Source organism: Megalobrama amblycephala, linkage group LG14, assembly GCF_018812025.1.
Source record: "Megalobrama amblycephala isolate DHTTF-2021 linkage group LG14, ASM1881202v1, whole genome shotgun sequence".
Taxonomy (NCBI): Eukaryota; Metazoa; Chordata; class Actinopteri; order Cypriniformes; family Xenocyprididae; genus Megalobrama; species Megalobrama amblycephala.
Window position 1 is genome coordinate 627,870 of NC_063057.1, and position 21,261 is coordinate 649,130.

General features: G+C 40.1%; 1 protein-coding gene across 1 annotated transcript in view; it reads left to right on the top strand.

Annotated features, from left to right (window-relative positions):
• Nucleotides 1–3,137: 3,137 nt before the first annotated feature.
• Nucleotides 3,138–21,261, top strand: part of crybg1b (crystallin beta-gamma domain containing 1b) — a 28,621-nt gene continuing 10,497 nt past the window's right edge. The window contains exons 1-12 of the mRNA XM_048155236.1: nt 3,138–3,389; nt 7,674–8,620; nt 9,782–15,584; nt 15,737–15,892; nt 16,148–16,186; nt 17,147–17,265; nt 17,339–17,486; nt 17,579–17,718; nt 18,778–18,904; nt 18,984–19,019; nt 19,100–19,239; nt 21,124–21,250. Coding sequence (XP_048011193.1) covers nt 3,387–3,389; nt 7,674–8,620; nt 9,782–15,584; nt 15,737–15,892; nt 16,148–16,186; nt 17,147–17,265; nt 17,339–17,486; nt 17,579–17,718; nt 18,778–18,904; nt 18,984–19,019; nt 19,100–19,239; nt 21,124–21,250 — 7,785 coding nt within the window. The 5' untranslated portion in view covers nt 3,138–3,386. The remainder of the gene's footprint in view (nt 3,390–7,673; nt 8,621–9,781; nt 15,585–15,736; nt 15,893–16,147; nt 16,187–17,146; nt 17,266–17,338; nt 17,487–17,578; nt 17,719–18,777; nt 18,905–18,983; nt 19,020–19,099; nt 19,240–21,123; nt 21,251–21,261) is intronic.

Below are 21,261 nucleotides of genomic sequence, written 5' to 3' on the forward strand. Positions count from 1 at the left end.
ACTCTGGAGAACATAAATGAGCCAAAAAACAGTGAACCATAAAACCACACTGTATTTACTAGAAGCTATGAGACATTATTTGAACAAACATGCAGCTCTGATTGGACAGAGAACGATTCTCAGATTTGTTTTCATCTGATTGCTTGAATATTAATTCTTCAGTACAATTAACTTAAATGAAGTGAGATGATCTGCATGTGAAAGCAGTGTTTTCTGCTGCTGAGGATGGTGAGGATTTGCGGGCTGCGCATGGAGAATTCTGCCCTGCCATCTGGATTCCATTTCAGTGCAGGAACTGAATATGTGCGGTTAAAATGAGTCACGGCAGGCATTACAAAACACTCCCAGAGTGCTGAGCACTACAGGACGGCTTCAAACGCACTAAAAATACAGTTGAGTCAAAATACGGAAACAAAGTCATCATACGCTCACATGAATTTTCCTCTCTTGAACGTGACTGTACGCGTATATGCACTGAGAAAAGGGTTAAACACCCATTTCTGCAGGTCTACTGTAAATGAGACACGATGGCCGCAGAGGTTAATGTTACAGTCACACAGCATACTGTCCCATATCAATCCTGCATAAATCCAATGCATACATTTTTCTGTGTGTTTTAGTATGTATATCCACTGGCACTGCTAAAATGAACTGCAGGATAATTAGATGTTGACTCATTAATCTCTGGATCATTGTGCATTAATGTCAAATTATCCCAGCTAACAAATTTGTGTTCTAAAAACTTTGAAGAAACAATGAGGTGCAATGATTCTAAAACATTAAAATATCTGTCGTAATGTTAGTACAACCTTATTTTTACTCATAATATAACAATGTGAGTGAATATTTATTGGTAATATTCCAAGAAAAAGTAAAATAGGATGTTCTGAAAATGTTGCTCTCAGAACGTTTTCTCAACGCTATGAGAACGTTCACCAAGTAAAAACATCATAAAGAATGTTGTTCTCTCAACATCATGGGAACGCATATCAAATATTAATAATGTTCTATAAATGTTATTTAAAGTATGTTTTATCTTAACATTTACTCGTCGTTGTAGGAAAGTTCTCTACCTGCATCTCAATTAGCCTACATACTACGCCCTAAACATATGTAGCCTACTCTTTTTATGAAGATAATGTAGGCTACATACTTTTGAGTGTGTAGCAGAAGAGTAGACAAGCTTTGGGACATACTATCACGTCATAAAATAGCATCTTTAACGCATCCTGTTACTGTAAACTGACATGTCAATCATCTTGTCACAGTTAAAATCCTTCACATATTGGAGAGAAATGCAAATGCATTTCCAAATTGTTGTTGCAGATTAAATATAACACTGATAACATTAAATAAATATTTTTATCAGGTAAAATGTTGATTATTAATCAGTCAAACCCCTTTATCTAAACCTAGCCCACTTAAAGGTGCAGTATGTAATATTTTCTAGGCCTATTCAAAACAAAGGCGTAGCTTGATGACGTCAAGTTTGAGCGTGGAATCTTGGGACATGTGATCTTCACCTCAACGGATGGTGGAAAAGAATAGGGATGGGACTCAGGAAGAACTCATGTTCATGAATGCGATTATTAACGTTGCTGTAGCATGAAGCAGAGCAGGAGCGAGTGTTGTGGAGCTGAACGAGGAGCTGGAGCGATTGATCAACACACGCCTCACGAGCAGCGGGACTTTTATTATGACACAGTCGCCTTTTCCGGTCATGAGTATGAGGTAACGCAGCTCTGTTTATCATATTAGATACATATGAGAGTGTTGAAAATGATGTTATAACGTTACTCTGTGCGTTCGCTCGGCGGCTGCTGTGAGACACTGTTACACACTGCAGTAAGATAGATCGATTTTACAATATCATATTCAATGCTGGATGATTGTGTTGATAAATGGCATGCAATTAATTTTAAAACGTATTGTATGATGGAGAAAATGCTGTATTACTGTTACTAAAAATAAAGCTGCATCTGATTATGCTATGTTAGCTACTTCACAAAATAGTGTTTTTCTCTGAGGCGTGGTAAAGCATCGCAAAACATCAAGAAAATTTGATTTAAACAATAAGGCTAAACGTGCTGAGCTTTATATAACAATAATTAGTTTTCTGTCTATAAATATATCAAAACAGATGTTCCCTTGTCTATTAAAACATGTAAATATTAAAGCGTCTTTGGTGTTTCCATGGTTTCTACAAAATAAAACGGGAAACCGAGGGTAACGCGGGTATGACGCCATTGACAGGCGAAATTTTCTCACGATTTACAAATAGTTGCAAACATTTGGGATATTGTAAGCACTCAAGAAAACAAAACATATAACACTGACCTAGTGGATTTTGGATATTTTACTGCAAAATTCGTACATATTGCACCTTTAACCGTCGGTCGCGAACATCTACCATTTTGTATATTTTAAACACTTCTCACTAGTGTTTGTACATTTTATTAAAGGGTTAGTTCACCCAAAAATTAAAATTCTGTCATTTATTACTCACCCTCATGTCGTTTCAAACAAAATAACGACTTATATAGTGATGGCTGATTTCAAAACACTGCTTCAGGAAGCTTCGGAGCGTTATGAATCTTTTGTGTCGAATCAGCGGTTCGGAGCGCCAAAGTCACGTGATTTCAGCAGTTTGACATGCGATCCGAATCATGATTCGACACAAAAGATTCATAACGCTCCGAAGCTTCCTGAAGCAGTGTTTTGAAATCGGCCATCACTAAATATAAGTCGTTATTTTGTTTGAAACGACATGAGGGTGAGTAATAAATGACATTATTCTCATTTTTGGGTGAACTAACCCTTTAATTAACACTTTATCAAGTGTAAGAAATTACGTTCAGTTGCTTTTATTATTTCTAAATAAGACACACTTGATGACATATATGCAGCCTCCGAAATGAGAAGCAGCTATATAATAAGCACATTGGTTAGTGTTTTGCAAAAAAAAATTGTTGGACAAACTTCTTCATCCATGTGCTTTCTAATATGATTCAGCAAATCTATAGGCCTAACTCCAACTCGCCTGTCAGTCTATATAAAAACATCAAGTCAAAGCATGTTCCCATAGACGTGTGTGAAGATTCTTTTCATTCGTTTCCCTCAACCATCTCGACTCATTAAAGCACTCAAACGCCAAAGTCTAACCGTGGGTGTGGAGGGCTGGAGGCCTCATGCATTAATAATTCAGCGTGTGTTTGTCAGACCGCAGCAGTTGCACAACAGTCGTCATACCTGTCGTGTTCTCTAGATACACCTGTTCCTCCAACAGCACGACCAATGGACCCTCACAGGTGACCCTGCGACCCTCTCCGGTGTGAGGTTGTGTCGATTCCGTCCGTAAGGATCTTCAGGATCAGCACTGCTGGATCATGGTAAGCTGGCACGTTTTTCATTGTTTACACACTTGACTGAATCGCTTCATCGAGTGTGAATCCGTCTGAACACGTCTGTACGTGAACATTAAAGGTGTGGGTGTGACGTTCTTGCAGGTAAATAATTAGCGCAGACGTTTGCGCTTTCTCTTTCTTTACTCGAGAACTCCAAGATCAGATGATTCATCTCAAACTCTGTGAGTCTTTCTGTATTTCTCTTAATGATTCATTCTTATAAGGGGTTTGAGAATGGATGGATTTGGCCTAATTATCTTTATTATCATGCTTAGAAAATAACATATCCATTGGAACCAATCAGCCTGCTGAAACATGCAACGTTAAAAACGTTCTAGGAACATTCTCTCTAGGTTTTGTATCCAGAAAGTTGCAGGTAAAGAGAACCGAACGCTGGTTAGCCTATTTAAATACTGTATATTTTAAGTTTTAAAAGATTGTAAAAGCAAAGTTTACAAAATAATAAAGATAAATGGCTGGGTTTTTACAAACTCGCATGATAATGCTTTCAATGGAGCATATTTATTTATATTTTAAATAAGCTTATGATACAAATACAATACAGCATGTGCTTAAATGACAGCAGCTGTAAGCAACTGACTTTGGGAGGATGGAAACCTGAATGTTCTCTTGTTCATTGTGTTGGACTGGGTTCATCTGATCCTCTGAAACCCAATCCAGCTCTGCCTCCTTCTTCGTGCCCTCCGTCTCCCCGCGCGCGCGTCACGGCAGCGCGTCCTGTAGCGCAGTAATAATTAACCACCCCCTGAAGCGTTCTTTTATTGATCCGGACTTTCATTCCGACGGAATCGGTTCTATCGATCTGGATTCATTGAGCCGCAGGGCTGGATCATTTCACGACTCTCGCTGGCGGGACGAAAGACGCGCTCCTCTGGGTGTTTCGCGCGCCACCGATCCGGACAGTAAGTTTCTCTAGAGATCTGATGAACTTCAGCAGAATGACTGTCTGAGATTCTACTGAATGACATTCAATAATGAATATAAATACTTTTCCCGTTTCTTTGTTATTCATATTTTTCTCTGTTTTTGTTATTTTTTCCAAATCCTAAAAGTGTGTTGGCTAACAAAAAACGTTCCCATTAACGTTCTCTGTTTTTAAATGTTAAGGGAACATTCCATTTTATGTAAACATAACGTTATTTTTGAATAAACAACAAGTAGTAACATTTAAAAACGTTAGACGACGTCCAACTGAAACATTTCAGAAAAAAAAAAAATGTTTTTGTTCTTACGTTTTGAGAACATTATTAAAGACAAGATAACTTTCTGTGCTCATAACGTTGAGAGAACCTTGCCAGAACGTTCCCTTCGAGCTGTTAAAGGATTAGTTCACTTTCAAATTAAAATTTCCTGATAATTTACTCTCCCCCATGTCATCCAAGATGTTCATGTCTTTCTTTCTTCAGTCGAAAAGAAATTAAGGTTTTTGATGAAAACATTCCAGGATTTTTCTCCTTATAGTGGACTTCACTGGCCTCCAAACGGTTGAAGGTCCAAATGTCAGTTTCAATGCAGCTTCAAAGTGTTCTTCATGATCCCAGACGAGGAATAAGAGTCTTATCTTATTTTCTAAAAAAAAAAAAAAAATTAAAAAAATTAAAATTTTATACGTTTTAACCATAAATGCTCATCTTGAACTAGCTCTCTTCTTCTTCTTCTCTATTAGAATTGCGGCAGTGTAGACACTGTTAAGTGTATTACTGCCCTCCTCAGGTCAAAGTTTGAACTAAATTGTCATATTCAATATGCTAGTGCAAGTATATAACAATTAGTTCAAACTTTGACCTGTGGAGGGCAGTAATACACTTAGCAGTGTCTACACTGCTGGAATTCTAATAGAGAAGAAGAAGAAAGCTAGTTCAAGATGAGCATTTATGGTTAAAACGTATAAAAATTTTAATTTTTTTTAGAAAATGAGTGATGGTTTCTCTAGATAAGACTCTTATTCCTCGTCTGGGATCGTTTAAAGCCCTTTGAAGCTGCACTGAAACTGTAATTTTGACCTTCTGGAGGCCAGTGAAGTCCACTATATGGAGAAAAATCCTGGAATGTTTTCATCAAAAACCTTAATTTATTTAGGACATGGACATTATCAGGAAATTTTAATTTGAAAGTGAACTAATCCTTTAAGTGTTCTCTCAGACTGACTGTACTTTATATGGAGAGAAAAAAATCTCTGGCACACTTTGCTTTAGTTTATTAGACCAAAAGTCATTCAAAGAATCCATACTAAATACAAAATACTAGTTATTTCTGCTGTATAACCATTGGGTCTTCTTCAAAAATGATTATTTTGAGGAGAGACTTTGAACGAGCGAAATTTCATCGGATGCTGCAACGGTCGTGATATGACGTCACGGTCTACAGGGTCTTCTTTATAAACATAAATTCAACATATAACATATATTAGTACATTCAGAATGTAAAAATATACAATCTACTCGAATTTACTGCGAGATATTTACTGAATTTATTGCCTGTTTTAATAGAGGGTATATGCATTGACTGATCCAGTAATCCATGGATATTTGACATGCATCCAGGAATCGTGTTTCCAGACATTTATTTGTGCCCGATTTCGGCGTCGAAATCGGGCACAAATAAATGTCTGGAAACACGAATCCTGGATGCATGTCAAATATCCATGGATTACTGGATCAGTAATTCAGATGTGCCTGTTAAGTCTTTATATAAATACAATATAGGTAGATCTAAATTTGGGTGATTACTTATCAACACACTGTCAATGTTATATCATTCCAGTCTTAAAACTTGTATAGTTTTTGTCAGTGTTTATTTAAAAACACCCAATTATGCAGAATATAAGATGGAAAATATTTAATTGATGAGTTGTCAACATAATATATAACAATACAATATATACGGTATGATTTTACCTCATAATCCAACAATTTGACAAAAAATGATAATTGCAAATCATGTTTATCTGCCTGGAGTCCAGTTGTTCTTGTGAATTGCAGCGATCTATTAGCTTCTCTTTTCTTTAGCTTTCAGCATTCTGTAAAAATATACCTCTGGTTCTGTGTCAAAGCTTTTTGAATGTGTTTTGTGTGCTTTTCGCGGCATTCACGCTGAATACCAAAGCTGCCACTCAGTCTTTTTGCCACTCAGTGGTTCATTACAAACTGAATTACAAACTATAATGGAAATTCCCACCCAAAATAAAGGGGCGGGGCCTGGTTGAGTTAGTTAGAGGCGGGACATTTTCCTAACCCTAACCCTACACTCAATGATGTTTTTATTATAAATAAAGTTTAGAATTACATAATCATATTTCTACTCCAATTCGTTTTTTTGAAATATAAATATTTAAATCGCGGCTGTCATAACTGATTTATTCAAACATGCATTAAATAGTGAAGAACATTCAAAATTATAATGAATATGTAACGGTACATAGCTATATTTATCAGACTGTTGCTTTCTAGAGTCACTTTTCTAGCTGACTAACGAGTTTATGGTCACTGAATATGTTTTTCTGAGGTAAATGTGACGTTACGTGACATTGTTTACAAGCTGACGTCTTTCCGAGGTTGAAACACTGATTGAGCGATTACACGAGACATGATACGGATTTCAGTAAGTTGTACTGTATATTTTAACATACCTTCAGATGTTCATGCATGTTTATTTCGCTGTAACTGGTATTAAAGCAGAGGAGAGGATGAACACATGCTTCTCTTTAACTGAGGCGCTAAAGCGATCCGTCACGCCACATTAAACAGCGCCAAGACGGTATTTATTTTTTGAATCTCATAATAAGATGGACGTCATTTGAAATCGGAGACTTTGCTTCATATCAAAAGTAACAAAGACTATTGCGATTTAACGGATCGGAGGCGCTACATATTCTCCTCATTCATCAACTGAAAACAGACTAGACTAATCGATTCTTGGGATTTAAGAATCCATATCGGATCGTAAAAATGAGAATCGATTAAAATCGAGAAATCGATATTTTTTTACCCAGCCCTACTCTTGACCAATCACAACACACTGCTCCAGCTGACCAATCAGAGCACATTGTGCTTTTCAGAAGGAGGGGCTTCATAGAGACAGGAACTAAACAGAGCGTTACTGACAGACTGGAAAGTGAGGAGCTGCAACAATGGAGAATATGAGGAAAATAATGAACATTTAAGCATGAAAACCTGCTCTAGTAGAGCACAAAAACACAATCAGGTCCTCTTTAAACCTTGTGCATTTTTCATGTGTTTGTGTTTGTAGGCTGAGAGTCCTCAGGAGCGCAGCCCAGGGGTGTTCAGTCGCATTGGGAGCTGGTTGACGTGGGGTTGGGGCAGCCCGGTGCTGAGCGGAGATGAGCCCACCTCAGAGACACAGCGAGAGGAGGCGTCTGACGAGGACCACAGAGAAACCAGCCTCCCAACTGCTGGTGCACACGAAACAGACAGTCCTGCAGTAGGTGAAACCGTTCCAGCAGAGAAAAGCCCTTCCCTGAGGCGGAATGCCAAACATCTGAGAAGCTTCCGTGGAGGGGGAGACGGGACGGGGGAGAGGACAGGAGGTGCACAGAAAACCCAGGTGTGCCTGGAGAAAACAAGTGAAAACAGAAGCAAACGCAGTCAGTCGTTTGAGAGCCACAGAAGGAGATCATCACCTGACATCTCTGATCAAGATAAGACAGAGAAAATGGGACGGAGGAGATCTGGAAGAAGGAGGCGGAGCTCTCATGGAGATTTGGGCGGGTCTCAAACTAAATCACCAACCAGTACTCATCCTGATAGTCCTGCAGCAACCAGTTTGGCCACTAGCCCACAGACGGCATGTGCTGACTCAGTTTTTGAGGAGGCGGAAAACAACGCTCTGGAATGCTCCGGAGCAGAAGAGCCGAACTCAGGTAGCCGTGAGGATGTCGTCCGAGCAGAATGGGTGGAAGCGCACCTGAGCGAGGACGCAGCTGATTCACCGAGTTCTCCAGATCCACCCGTCCACGCCACGCTGGCCTTCGTCGCCGATTCAGACATGGACGAGGAACCTGTGGTGAGGCTGACAGAGAGCGCTGAATCCAAACGCAGGAGTATCAAAGTGTCTCACAGTGAGAAGATCTTTGCTAAAAAGGTGGTGGTCACCTCAGAGGACCCAAATGAAGATCATCATGAGAAGTTTAAAATCACTACAGATCCCAAACGGCCGAGATCTGATGAGAGAGTGAGGTAAGTTTACCTGTTTAACCTGTTTGTAGCTAACAATAACTACGCAATATACTTTTGAAAGCCAGATTCTTTTTGTTTATTTGATCTGTGAACAATTTAAAATGCTTAAAGTTTAACTGAACGTGGGAAAACTTTCTTAGAGATAATCAGGATAAAACACCATGCGTCATGTTGTGAAATAAGTGCTCTTACTGGGTGATTATTATCAGTCATTCCTCTGGGCTGTAAACTCATCATACACTAAAACCTGTTGGTTAATGTTCCTGACCTTGTTCCAAGAGCTCGCTGCATTTGAAAAGACGCATTATCATAACAAATAAGTGCTTACATGCATAGTCAAATGCCAGTTTTTCTAGATGTCAGCTTTGTATACATTAACAACTCCTAAAAAAAAAATTGTTCACCTAAAAATAAATTACTCACCTTCACGTCTTTGGCTGAAAACAAGAGATGTTTTGAAGTTCATTCAAGATGTTTTTTTTTTTTTCATTCAGAGAAAGTGATCAGTGATTTTTAATTTCAAGCACCAAAAAGTAAAAAAGCACTAAACAAAAATCACAGCAATAGTCCATGTGTCTCCTGATAGTCATAGTTTTGAGTGAGGAACAGAAAGCCAATTATGATACCATTTATTCCACATTTACTGTTATTTACTAATAACTTAGTCTTTCCTCTGTTGCAGCTCGCAAATCTCATCCTCACGCAAAGCTTTACACTTGAATATAGCACAAGAGTCATATGCACGAATTTCATTATACTTTTTTGATGCTTTTTGGAGCAAACTCATTCACTTTCAAAATTTGAACGCAAGTCATGAGAGTGAGAAATGAACTATGCTTTGAGAATTATCTTAAAATTTTCTGTGCAACTGACTTGCAGCACAAGTGTTAGTCACTTTCTATTAAAGCGAAAATGCAAATGTGCTGAAGAAAGGGAGTCATGCAGTCTCTTAATGGATTTGTGGTTTACTTCAAAGAGATAAAGAACAGAGGAGGAGAAATGAGAAAGAATAGCTAAAGAGAGAGAATGAGGAAAGACGCAATGAGTCAACGACTAATGAAGGGAGTGGATGCTATTATGAATAAAGTCAACATGATAGAGATGTCAAAAGCACTTGAACCTTTTTTATTCTTTTGACCTTTATTGTTTGTTATTTTACAGATGTCCAGAGGACAGAGTGGACGGCACTAATGTGAAGTCCGGTCATCAAAAGGGCCGAATCGCAGACAAGATCAGTCTGTTTGAAAGAGGAGCGAACAAAGCTGCTAGTAGCTCCACAAACCTGCGTCATCTGGATATTTCTCCAGCTCGAAATGTGGCTAGTCGTCTCACAGAACATGCTGGAAGGCGGCCCAGTTCTGCACCTCCGAAGCAAACGGTTAAAGAGAGGGCGATGAATTTCGCTGCAGGACAGAGGGGAGAAGAGAAGTTAACATTGTCGTCTGGAGTGTCTAGCCATACATTGAAGGAAGGACATTCCAAAACAGCTGGTCGTTCGGAAGCATCTTGTTCTGGAAGTTTTGAAAAAATTAACAGTGGAGAACTCAAACCTGTAGATCAAACAGACTCCAAATCCCACAATGCAACACAAAGAAAACCTGCATTGTCAGAGAGCACAAGTGACTCAAACATTGGGAATAAAGAGTTGGATTCTGTCCCGACAGTTTCATCTCCTACTGACGAGACCCCGCAGGTGAAATCGCCAAACCGGACAAGCTCACGATCTAAAAAACGACGAAGCAAAGATACGGCTCAACCGCTCAGCCCCACCAGCAAGAACAAACAAGAAATGGGTCAAGGTAAACAGGAAGTCAAGCACAACACAGTGCATGATATTGATCTAAAACCTCTTGTAGATGCAGAAGACGTTTGCACAGACCAGTCTTTGAAAAGCACTTCTGGTGAGGAAGTCTCAAGCAAAAAGACAAAATTTCCTCAGAAGTTGGAGAAAGCAGCAGATATAATTCAAAGCACGGAGACAACATCAAACAATGACTCAAAGAGGTTACAAAAGGCTCCACATATGGACTCAAAAGGTCTCAAAGAAATGAAAAGCGTGGATGAGAAGGAGAGAGAGAATAGGAGTTACTCTGAAGCACAGATAGTGACCACTGCTTCCAAGGCATCCAGCTCCCAAACTGAGAACAGCTCAAATGAAGTGAAGATAGAACGGACAGGCATTGACTCAGAGCAACAGAAAAACAGCAACAAAAAGCAGCCTGTTCAAGAGAGCTCAGAAGGAGAGCAGGGAGAAGGGTGGAAGAACAGAGACACGATTGTAAACACATTGTTTGGAGAGTCAGGGAAACTAGATCCATCTGTGACAAAAGAAGAGAAACCACCATCCCCAGAGGACCTGAAAGCGGCCAACTCTAAAGACTCCTTTGAGCCAGCCAATAGCAGCACTGCATCCTCTAGGAAAGATGCCATGCGGAACAGAGAGAGTGAGACGGATATGTTGGTCTTACCTGAGAAAGACACCACTAGGCGTGTGCATAAAGTGAAAAATACCCCTGAAAATGACCCAAAATCAGATGAGACACAAAGACCATCAAAGCCAAGCCATAAGAGTAAAGAAAAAGACTGTTTGGCTGAGATAACCAATCAGAGCAAGAAAAAATGCAATGTGACAGAAGCAAGTGAACAACTGAAAACTACGGAGACACACAAACACAGTAATGAAGTCAACACATCGAAGCAAAATATAGAAGGAGAAATTACAACTAAACCAGGTAAATCAAAGGACACTTCAGCTGTAAAGCCCAATGACGGCAGACAGGAAGACACAACAATTACTCAGAATACAGAGAAAAACTGTTCTACTGAATTGCACGATCAGACTAAAGAAAAAGATGCTTCTACAAGTAGGGCACTGGCAACACCAAACCCTGCATTGGTAAAAAAACAAAATGATGAAATGGACACCATAATTTCACCTCAGATTCCACCTACAGAAGGAGGCGGTCCCAAAAGAGGTGGACCACCTCCAAAGAGCCAATCAGAGAACCGAGAAGAACAGAAGACACAGACAGCATCCAGTAAAACGGATTTACAACAGCGACAACAAAAGCCAGACACTGAAACTACAGACGGAGGCACAAACAAAACAAAGAGTAAAGTCACTAGCACAGAAATTACATCCATAGTAAATGGAGACATAAACTCTGTAGAGACAGAAGAAAAAATTCTTAGCTCTAGCCATGAAAGTACTTTTCCTGTAATACCACCCAATAATGAGAATCTATCTCTGCGCTCAGCGAAAAAGAAGCCCACTTCGTTGTCATCCACATCCAATGAAGCATCTACCGAACACTCTGGCCAGGCCAGTGAAAAGATTACCTCTAAACCAGCCTCAACAAATGAGACAGCCTCCAGTTTACCAGCCTTGAGTAATGACAAGAACACAACTTCGGTTTTACCTAATGAAAAGAACACAACTCCATCAGACTCAGCTAATGAAAAGACTACGCCACCACCAGCATCAACCATTGAGACAACCCCCCCTTTACCTGCTTCAACTAATGAAAAAACTATGCCACCACCAGCATCAACCATTGAGACAATCTCTGCTTCATTAGGCTCCAGTGATGACATGAACAAACCTCCACCAGCATCAACCATTGAGACAACCTCCCCTTTGCCTGCCTCAACTAATGAAAAGACTATGCCACCACCAGCATCAACCACTGAGACAATCTCCCCTTTGCCGGCCTCAACTAATGAAAATACTATGCCACCACCAGCATCAACCAATGAGACAATCTCCCCTTTGCCTGCCTCAACTAATGAAAAGACTATGCCACCACCAGCATCAACCACTGAGACAACCTCCCCTTTGCCTGCCTCAACTAATGAAAAGACTATGCCACCACCAGCATCAACCACTGAGACAATCTCCCCTTTGCCGGCCTCAACTAATGAAAATACTATGCCACCACCAGCATCAACCAATGAGACAATCTCCCCTTTGCCTGCCTCAACTAATGAAAATACTACGCCACCAGCAGCATCAACCATTGAGACAATCTCTGCTTCATTAGGCTCCAGTGATGACATGAAAAAACCTCCACCAGCCTCAACTAATGAAAAGAACACAACTCCATCAGACTCGATCAATGAGATAACCACACCTCCAAAAGCCACACCTCCACCAGCCTCAACTAATGAGATAATATCCAGTTTACCAGCCTCAGCAAATGAAAAGACTATGCCTCCACCAGCATCAACCAATGAGACAATCTCCCCTTTGCCTGCCTCAACTAATATAAAGACTACGCCACCAGCAGCATCAACCATTGAGACAATATCTACTTCAACAGGCTCCAGTGATGACATGAACAAACCTCCACCAGCCTCAACTAATGAAAATAAAACAACTCCATCAGATTCGATCAACGAAATAACCACACCTCAAAAAGCCACACCTCCACCAGCCTCAACTAATGAGGTAATATCCAGTTTATCCGCCACAACTAATATAAAGATAACACCTCCGTCAGACTCCGCTAACAGAAAGACAAGTGATGAAAAGACTACGCATTCACTAGCATCAACTAATGAAAAGATCACACATTCACCAGACTCATCTAATGAAAAGGCAAAGCCTCCACCAGCCTCAACTAATGAGACAACCTCCACATTGCTCACCCAAACTAATGAAAACACCACGCCTCCAACAGCATCAGCTAATGAAAAGGCCACGCCTCTACCAGCATCAACCATTGAAATAACCTCCGCATTATTAGGCTCAACAAATGAAAAGACCACATCTTCTCCATCATCAACCGATAAATCTACCTCCACTTTAGGCTCAGGTGAATACCAGACCACACCTCCATTAGTCTTAACTAATGAAACAACTAGATCTCCCCTAGATTCAACTAAGGAAGAGACTACAGCCTCAACTAATGAGACAATCTCCATGTTGCTCGTCCAAACTAATGAAAACACCATGCCTCCAACAGCATCAGCTAATGAAAAGGCCAAACCTCTTCCAGCCTCAACCAATGAGACAACCTCAACTTTACCAGCCTCAAGTAATAAAAAGACCTCCTCTACAAAATCTTCAACTAAAGAACACGCACCACCTCCAGCCAAAACCGATTCACCATTCTCCAAAGATAAGGTTACTAAAAATGAGAGGACATCGCCATCACCACCAGCATCCTCCTTCCCACTAACCTCTACCACTGGAGAGAATATAACTCCACTTCCTTCATCCAAAGAAAAGACAGTATCACCAACAGATTATAACAATGGGAAGACCCCACCTTCACCAGCATCAATCAAGGAAAAGACCTTGCCTCCTCATGCCTCAACCATAGAGAAGATTTCCCACACATTGCCATCAGCCAGTGAGAAATCCCCATCTCCCTCCAGCAAATCTACAGATCCAGCCACAAGAAAAAAGGAATTTATCCCCAAACCCTTCCATCTTCCACAAATCCCCTCTACACCTGGAAGCTCCTCCCTGAACAGGGACTCTCCATCTAGCTGGCTTGATGTGGATTACCAACGTCCTAAAAGGAAGAAGCAGTTGATTTCAGAACCAAAATCTAAGCTCAGCGCTTCTGTGAGTGAGACTAACCTGGACACATCAGGAGAATTCGACCCAGATGACTTCATTGCAAATGTGAAAAGGCTAGCAATGCCGTTTAATCTTCCCCAACGCAAACACAACCAACATCGCCTGCAAGCCCCTCCGTTTGTCCTGCCTGCCATCAGAGAGGACCGGTTTGAGAAACTCTTTGATCCGGAGGAGTTCCAGTATGGCTTGAGGAGAAGGAGGGAATTCATTTTGGATCTGAATACTAGTTCAGTATCCAAGAGTCAAGACACAGAGGCCGAGAAGGAGAACACCAAACCTAAGTGGACAAAACCTGAGCGCGAGAGCATCCTCAGTAGGTCCTTGATCTTCCAGAGAGCAAAGAAGAAGTCTGAAACGGATGAGGGAGAAAAAAAGGAGGTGTCAGATGTAAGTGCAAAAGAACCACTGAAAACAAGGTCTCGTTTGGAGAGGTGCTCCATTGTCAGCGCTCTACGCAGCCCTAGCAAATTGAGACGCATGGAGTTTTTAAGCCCCACTGAGTGTCCTTCAGATGGGCTGTTCTCACCTAGCGATGCTCCTGGGTCTACATCACCTCCACAATCTCAGCTGGCACCAACTGCAGAATCACCCGAACAGGTCATGCTAGAGGAAGTCCTAGCAAAGAATGATGGCCGCTCTACCCCGTCTGGTTCCCAGGTTATTCTAAAACCTGTGCCTGCCATGACACCTGACCTCAAAACAACTTCAAGAAACCAAACAGTCACTATGGTTATAGACACTAATGCACCTCCCAGAGATACCCAGGCTAGTTCTCAGGTTGTTCTAAAACCTACCAAGGAAGATGGACCTACGCAAACACCTGACTTGAAAACAACTTCGTTAGACCCCCAGGCCACAATGTTAACAGACACTAATTCTCCTCCTACACCTAGTTGTACCCGGTCTGGTTCCCAGGTTGTTCCAAAACACACCAAGAACGATAGACCTACCATGACACCTGACCTCAAAATACCTTTAAGAGACCCCACAGTTACTATGTTAACAGACACTAATGCACTTTTACATCCCAGTGGTACCCAGAATACTTCCCAGGTTGTTCTAAAACCTACTAAGGATGATGGACTTACCCCGAAACCTGACCAGAAAACAACTTCAGCAGACCCTCCAGTCACTAAAGTACCACCACTTCTCAGCAGTATCCAGACTGGATCTGATGTTGTTCTGAAACCTGATGGACCAACACTAATGCCTGACCTGAAAACAACTACAGTAGACCCCATTGCCACAATGGTAACAGATGCTAGTGCTCCTCCACCGCTTCCTTCCTTTGAAGACATCAAGTTACCTAGTATCCTGGAGAAATTTCTTCCAAAGGAGCCTGAAACCACTCAATCATCAAATAAGATCGACCCAATGGTCAGCCATCCCTCATTTATTCATTCATCCCACTGACCACAGCAACGACACACATTTATATGTTCATATACCCAGCTAGTGTTTCTCATAGTGTTGTTTATGGTATAAAATATGTCATATATTTCAGTGTTTGTGTGTATTTGGCTGGTTAGGTGGCTAGAGAAAGTGCTTCCATACCTGGTCAAGTGGATCTGAATACGGCTGTTGACATAGCTGACAGGAAAACCCAAGAAGTTACGATTCCACCTGCACCTCAAGTTTCAGCAGCTCAAATCCTTCAAGCTAAACCTCAGAGGGAAATCCCAAATGTATGTGTCCATCACCAGTGTGTATTTTCTTTGTAAATCCCAGAAATGTATTTGTTCATAGCTGCAATCACTCTGAAGAACTGCATGCCAGAGTGTTATTCATGCATGTCCGTATTTGTACATGAAAACATGAGAAATTTGAAGTTTTAACTTGTTCTATTGGGACATCATTGGATCTTATTTTTGACTGTTTGTCAAAAGAATTACTTGCATTACTCTCCTAACCACAAACTGCCATGGTGTTTTATCTTTCAGATTCCAACTGCTCGTGGAATCCATCGGCGTCCTGCAAAGGTTTGCCAACATTTCAAACTTGTCACCCAACAGAGATTTTTAGTTATTAGAAGCTGCCTTCCTTGTTCTGTTTGCACAACAACAGTCGAGTTTTTGGAATTTCATTTATGCTTTAAATATTTCGACAAAGTACATCAACTGTAACTTGTTGTACTAGTTGGGCAATAATTCTAAGTGCCCCCATACAGAGAATTACTCTGATTTATAAAGTCCATAAAGTGCTGGGATGATTAAATGTATCTTGTGTCCGATTTAGCATTTGTTGTTAGCATGATTTAACATGTTGCTAGCATGTTGTTAGCATGATTTAGCACATTTCTAGCATGTTTTATCATGTTGTTAGCATGATTAGCATATTGATAACATGTTGCTACTATGAATTAGCATGTTGCATGATTTAACACATTGCTAAGATGCTTTATCATGTTGATAGCATGACTAACATGTTGCCATGTTGGTAACATGATTTAATACATTTTGCTAGCATGTTTTATCATGTTGTTAGCATTATTAGCATGTTGATAACATGTTGCTACCATGAATTAGCATTTTGCATGACTTAACACATTAACATGTTTTATCATGTTAGCATCTTGTCAACATGATTTAACATGTTGTTAGCATGATTAGCATGTTGATAACATGTTGCTACCATGAATTAGCATGTTGCATGATTTAACACATTGTTAGCATTTTTTAGCATGTTGTTAGCATTATTAGTATATTGCTAGCATGATTTAACACATTGTTAACATGATTTGTAATGAAAAAAACTTTAACAGAGTGCAAACAATTTAAAGCATGTTGTAATCATGATTTACCTCCAATCTAGCATGACTTAGCATGTTTTTAGCATGATTTAACACATTGCTAACATATGTTAACGTGTTGTTAACATGATTTAACATGTTACTAATAGGATTTAACACATCTAGATAATATGTATCTTGTGTCCATCAGATTGTGATATTTGAACACCATCAGTTCAACGGTCAGTCCTTTGAGTTCTACAGGGATCAACCTGATGCTACACAAATGCATCTGTCCAGTGTGATATCTGTGAAAGTGGTCAGAGGATGGTAAGCAGCCAATACGCACATCAATGAAGATCATGATGATTTAGATTTAATGGTGAATTTTGGCCTATTGCAGCTGGATACTGTATGAGAAACCAGGATTTGAGGGACGATGCATCGCTCTGGAAGAGGAACGTGTTGTCGAACTGCCCAATCAATGGGTAGAAGAGGGTGAAGAAACATCTGCCCCTATCGTCATTGGCTCGATCCGCCTGGCTGTCAGAGTAAGTGACCTCAAGAGTATCTTCTTTAAAAACGTTCTTAATCGTCAATATTAACTGGAGTGACTGCTGTGATTTCCTGAATGTGTATGCAGGACTACACTCCTCCCCGGATAGAGCTGTTCACCGAGCCCACGGGCATGGGCAGAAGCTCTGAGTATGAGGATGTCACTGAGGAAGTGGGCAGTTTCGGCCTTCCTCAGAACACCGGCTCTATCAAAGTCCACAGTGGTCTGTAAGTTCACAAACACGCCCTGCTCAGACCTTGAACGTTCACTGGGGTGTGTGTTTGGACACTGTTGTTGGGTGTGTGTGGTCAAGTTGACATGCACATCTTTACTAAGAAATGTGATTCACTTTCTGATGTGAATAACTGGGCAACAGCTTGTTTGTGATGCTTGGTAAAGTAAAAAGAAAACCAACCTCATATAGCAGCATGCTAAAAATCACCCAGAGCAACCCTCCCATGATTTGGCTCTGATTTTCTTTAGAAAGTGAAAATATGCATGTGTTGAAAGACTGGCAGTGTTGTGGAAGGTCGCTCTGAAAACATAATCACGAGAGTCCTGATGATTCATGTGTGTGTTATGCTTTATGAGGGTGTTTGAGTCAGAGGCATTAGTCACACAGCACCATATAAACAACATCAGAAGCCATATAATCCACCTCTTAGACTGTAGGAAAAACTTTATTCTGTTGGTTTTAATAAGAAGAGGGGAATAATCTGCTAACTAGATGAGTAAAGTTTGTGAACAAACTTTGATGTTGGCTTGGCAAAGCCCTGTATGAGAGTTTGAAATAACACATGTTGTTAGCATGTTATTGGCATGATTTAACATGCTATCGTGTCCAAATCTTTTTTATGTCTTGTGTGTGTGCATGATAAACTTGAGAACAGTGAGAATTACAAAGAAACAGAGATGTTTACAATAGAAAAAGGGAATTCTCAGGAAAAGAGCAGAATGACAGGTGAAAGGTATACGGGTGGAATGTGAGCTGGAATAGAAAGAGAAAATGAAATGCTGGAGGTGCATTTTGCCAACCAGCGCTTCAAAAATGATTTTCAGCAGCAACGAGTGTCCAGATCAACCACCATAGCAACAATAATCAGTCATATTTTTAGTACTTAATGATATTTGTTAATTGTCAATTAAAATACCATTCATTAGGTAACAGAGATTTGGGGGAAATGGTCATGAACAGCTAAAGTTTGCATGATCCAGATTTTACTGGACGTCATGGTGCTCTGCAATTGGCCAGATGATGATTGACAGGTGTGGTTTCTCGTCTGCAGGTGGTTGGTTTACAGTGATCCAGGTTTCCAGGGTCTGCTGGCAGTGCTGGAGACCGGAGAATATCCGTTTCCCGAGGACTGGGGTTTCCCGTCGCCGATTGTGGGCTCTTTGAGGCCCCTGCGCATGGTACGCGTCACACGCTGGCGTTGTTCACACATCTCCAGTCTTCATGCTGTCTGTCAACTCACATGTGCTTCTTTCACAGGGCCTTCCGAAAGTAGAGAACCCGACTGCAGTGAAGGTGTGTTGGACATTCAGTGTCTTCAGTATCTTCTCAAGGGTTACGGTGGTAGAGACCCTTCATCTTTCGGTCTCTTTCAGGCGGTGCTGTATGAGAAGGCCGGTCTGGAGGGCCGCTGTGTGGAGGTGCATGGAGACGTGTTTTCCTCCGGCAGGACCGAAACAGACCCGGACGATCACGGATTGAACTGTGTGGAATCACTAAAGATCCTCGGAGGCCTGTGAGTCCTGAAAAATGATTTTCTTACACTTTCCAGTACAAATAGTTAATAGTTATCCAAAGTCATTTTGTTGGCTGTCAGAGTAAGTGACCTCAAGAGTTTTAACACGTTGTTAGCATGTTTTGCTAGCATGATTAGCATGTTGCTACCATGAATTAGCATGTTGCTGGCTTGAATTAACACGTTGCTAGCATGATTTAACACATTGTTAACATGTTTTTAGCATGTTATTACCATGATTATCGTGAATTACCATGTTGTTTTGCTAACAACATTTGCTAACATTAGTTAGCATGTTTTTATCATATTAGCATGATTAGCATGTTGCTACCATGAATTAACATGTTGGTAGCATGATTTAACACATTGTTAGCATGTTGCAAACATGATTAGCATTTGGTGTTAGCTTGAATTAACACATGGCTAACATGATTTAACACATTGCTAGCATTGTTAGCACGTTGATAGCATGTTTTCATCATGTTAGCATGATTAGCATTTTGCTAGCATGATTTAACACACTGTTAGCAAGTTTTAGCATGTTGTTAACATGATTAACATGTTCCTAGCTTGAATTAGAATTAGCATGAATTAGCATGTTGTTAGCATGTTTTAACTCCTTACTAACATGTTATATCATGTTGTTAGCATGATTAGCATGTTGCTACCATGAATTACCTTTTTGCTAGCATGATTTAACACGTTGTTGTAGCATGTTCTTAAAATGATTAGCATGTTATTAGCTTGAATTAATCGGTACCATGATTTAAAACATTGTTAACATGTTGTAGCATATTGCTAGCATTTTAGCACATTTCTAGCATTTTTTATCATGTTGTTATCAGGATTATCATGTTGCTACATGATTAGCATGTTTCTAGCTTCAATTAGCATGGTTAGGTTAGTTAACCACATTGCTAGCATGTTTTAGCATTTTTTTTTACCATGTTAACATGTTGCTTCCACGATTTAGCACATTACTAGCATTATTTAACACATTGTTAGCATGTTGTTAGCATTATTTACCATAAAGCTAGCATGAATAAGCATGTTGCTAGCATGAGTTAACATGTTAGCATTATTTATCATGTTTTTAGCATGTTGCTAACATGATTTAACATGTTGCTAACATGATTTAACTTTGCTAATATGATTTAATACATTGCTACCAAGTTTTAACACATTTCTAGCATGATTCAGTGTTTAACACACTGTTAGCATGAATTAGCATGTTGCAAGCATTATTTAAGACATTGCTATCATGTTTTAACATTGTATTATTTAACATGTTGTTAGCATGTTTTGCTAACAAGATTTAACATGTTGCTAATATGATTTAGCATGTTAGCATTTGTTAGCATTATTTACTGTAAATCTAGCATTAATTAGCATGTTGTTAGCATGATTTAACATGTTAGCATTATTTATCATGTTGTTAGCATGTCGCTAACATGATTTAACATGTCGCTAATATGATTTAACACATTGCTACCAAGTTTTAGCATGATTTAGCGTGTTTAGCACACAGTGTTAGCATGTTGCTAGTATGTTTTATCATGTTGTCCTAGGATAGTCGGTAAGCTTTGCCAGTGATAAACAGCTTAAATACTCTAAAAGTCTTATTGTAAAAAAGTCTTGAGCCCCTCAATGAAAGTCTTTGGGACTTTTCATAGTTTTGATGGTCAGTTTAACAGCTTTAAACAGCTTCAGTCCATTTAAAAGACACAGCAGCTCAAGTCAGAACAGTCTGAAGGTCATTTCGCTTCTCCAGTAAATGTTTCTTGATTCAAGAATGTTTAGATGTTTGTGACAGAAACACTGAGGAAGAATATCATTTCTTGCGCTCTACATCAGCTCTGGTAATGAATGCTTTACCTGTCTCAGGTGGGTTGGATACGAGTGCGAGGGTTTCGACGGGCAGCAGTTCATCCTGGAGGAAGGAGAGTATTTAGACTGGAGAGACTGGGGCGGGACGGGGCAGAAGCTGCTCTCTCTGCGGCCCGTCCTCATGGTGAGTCTCAT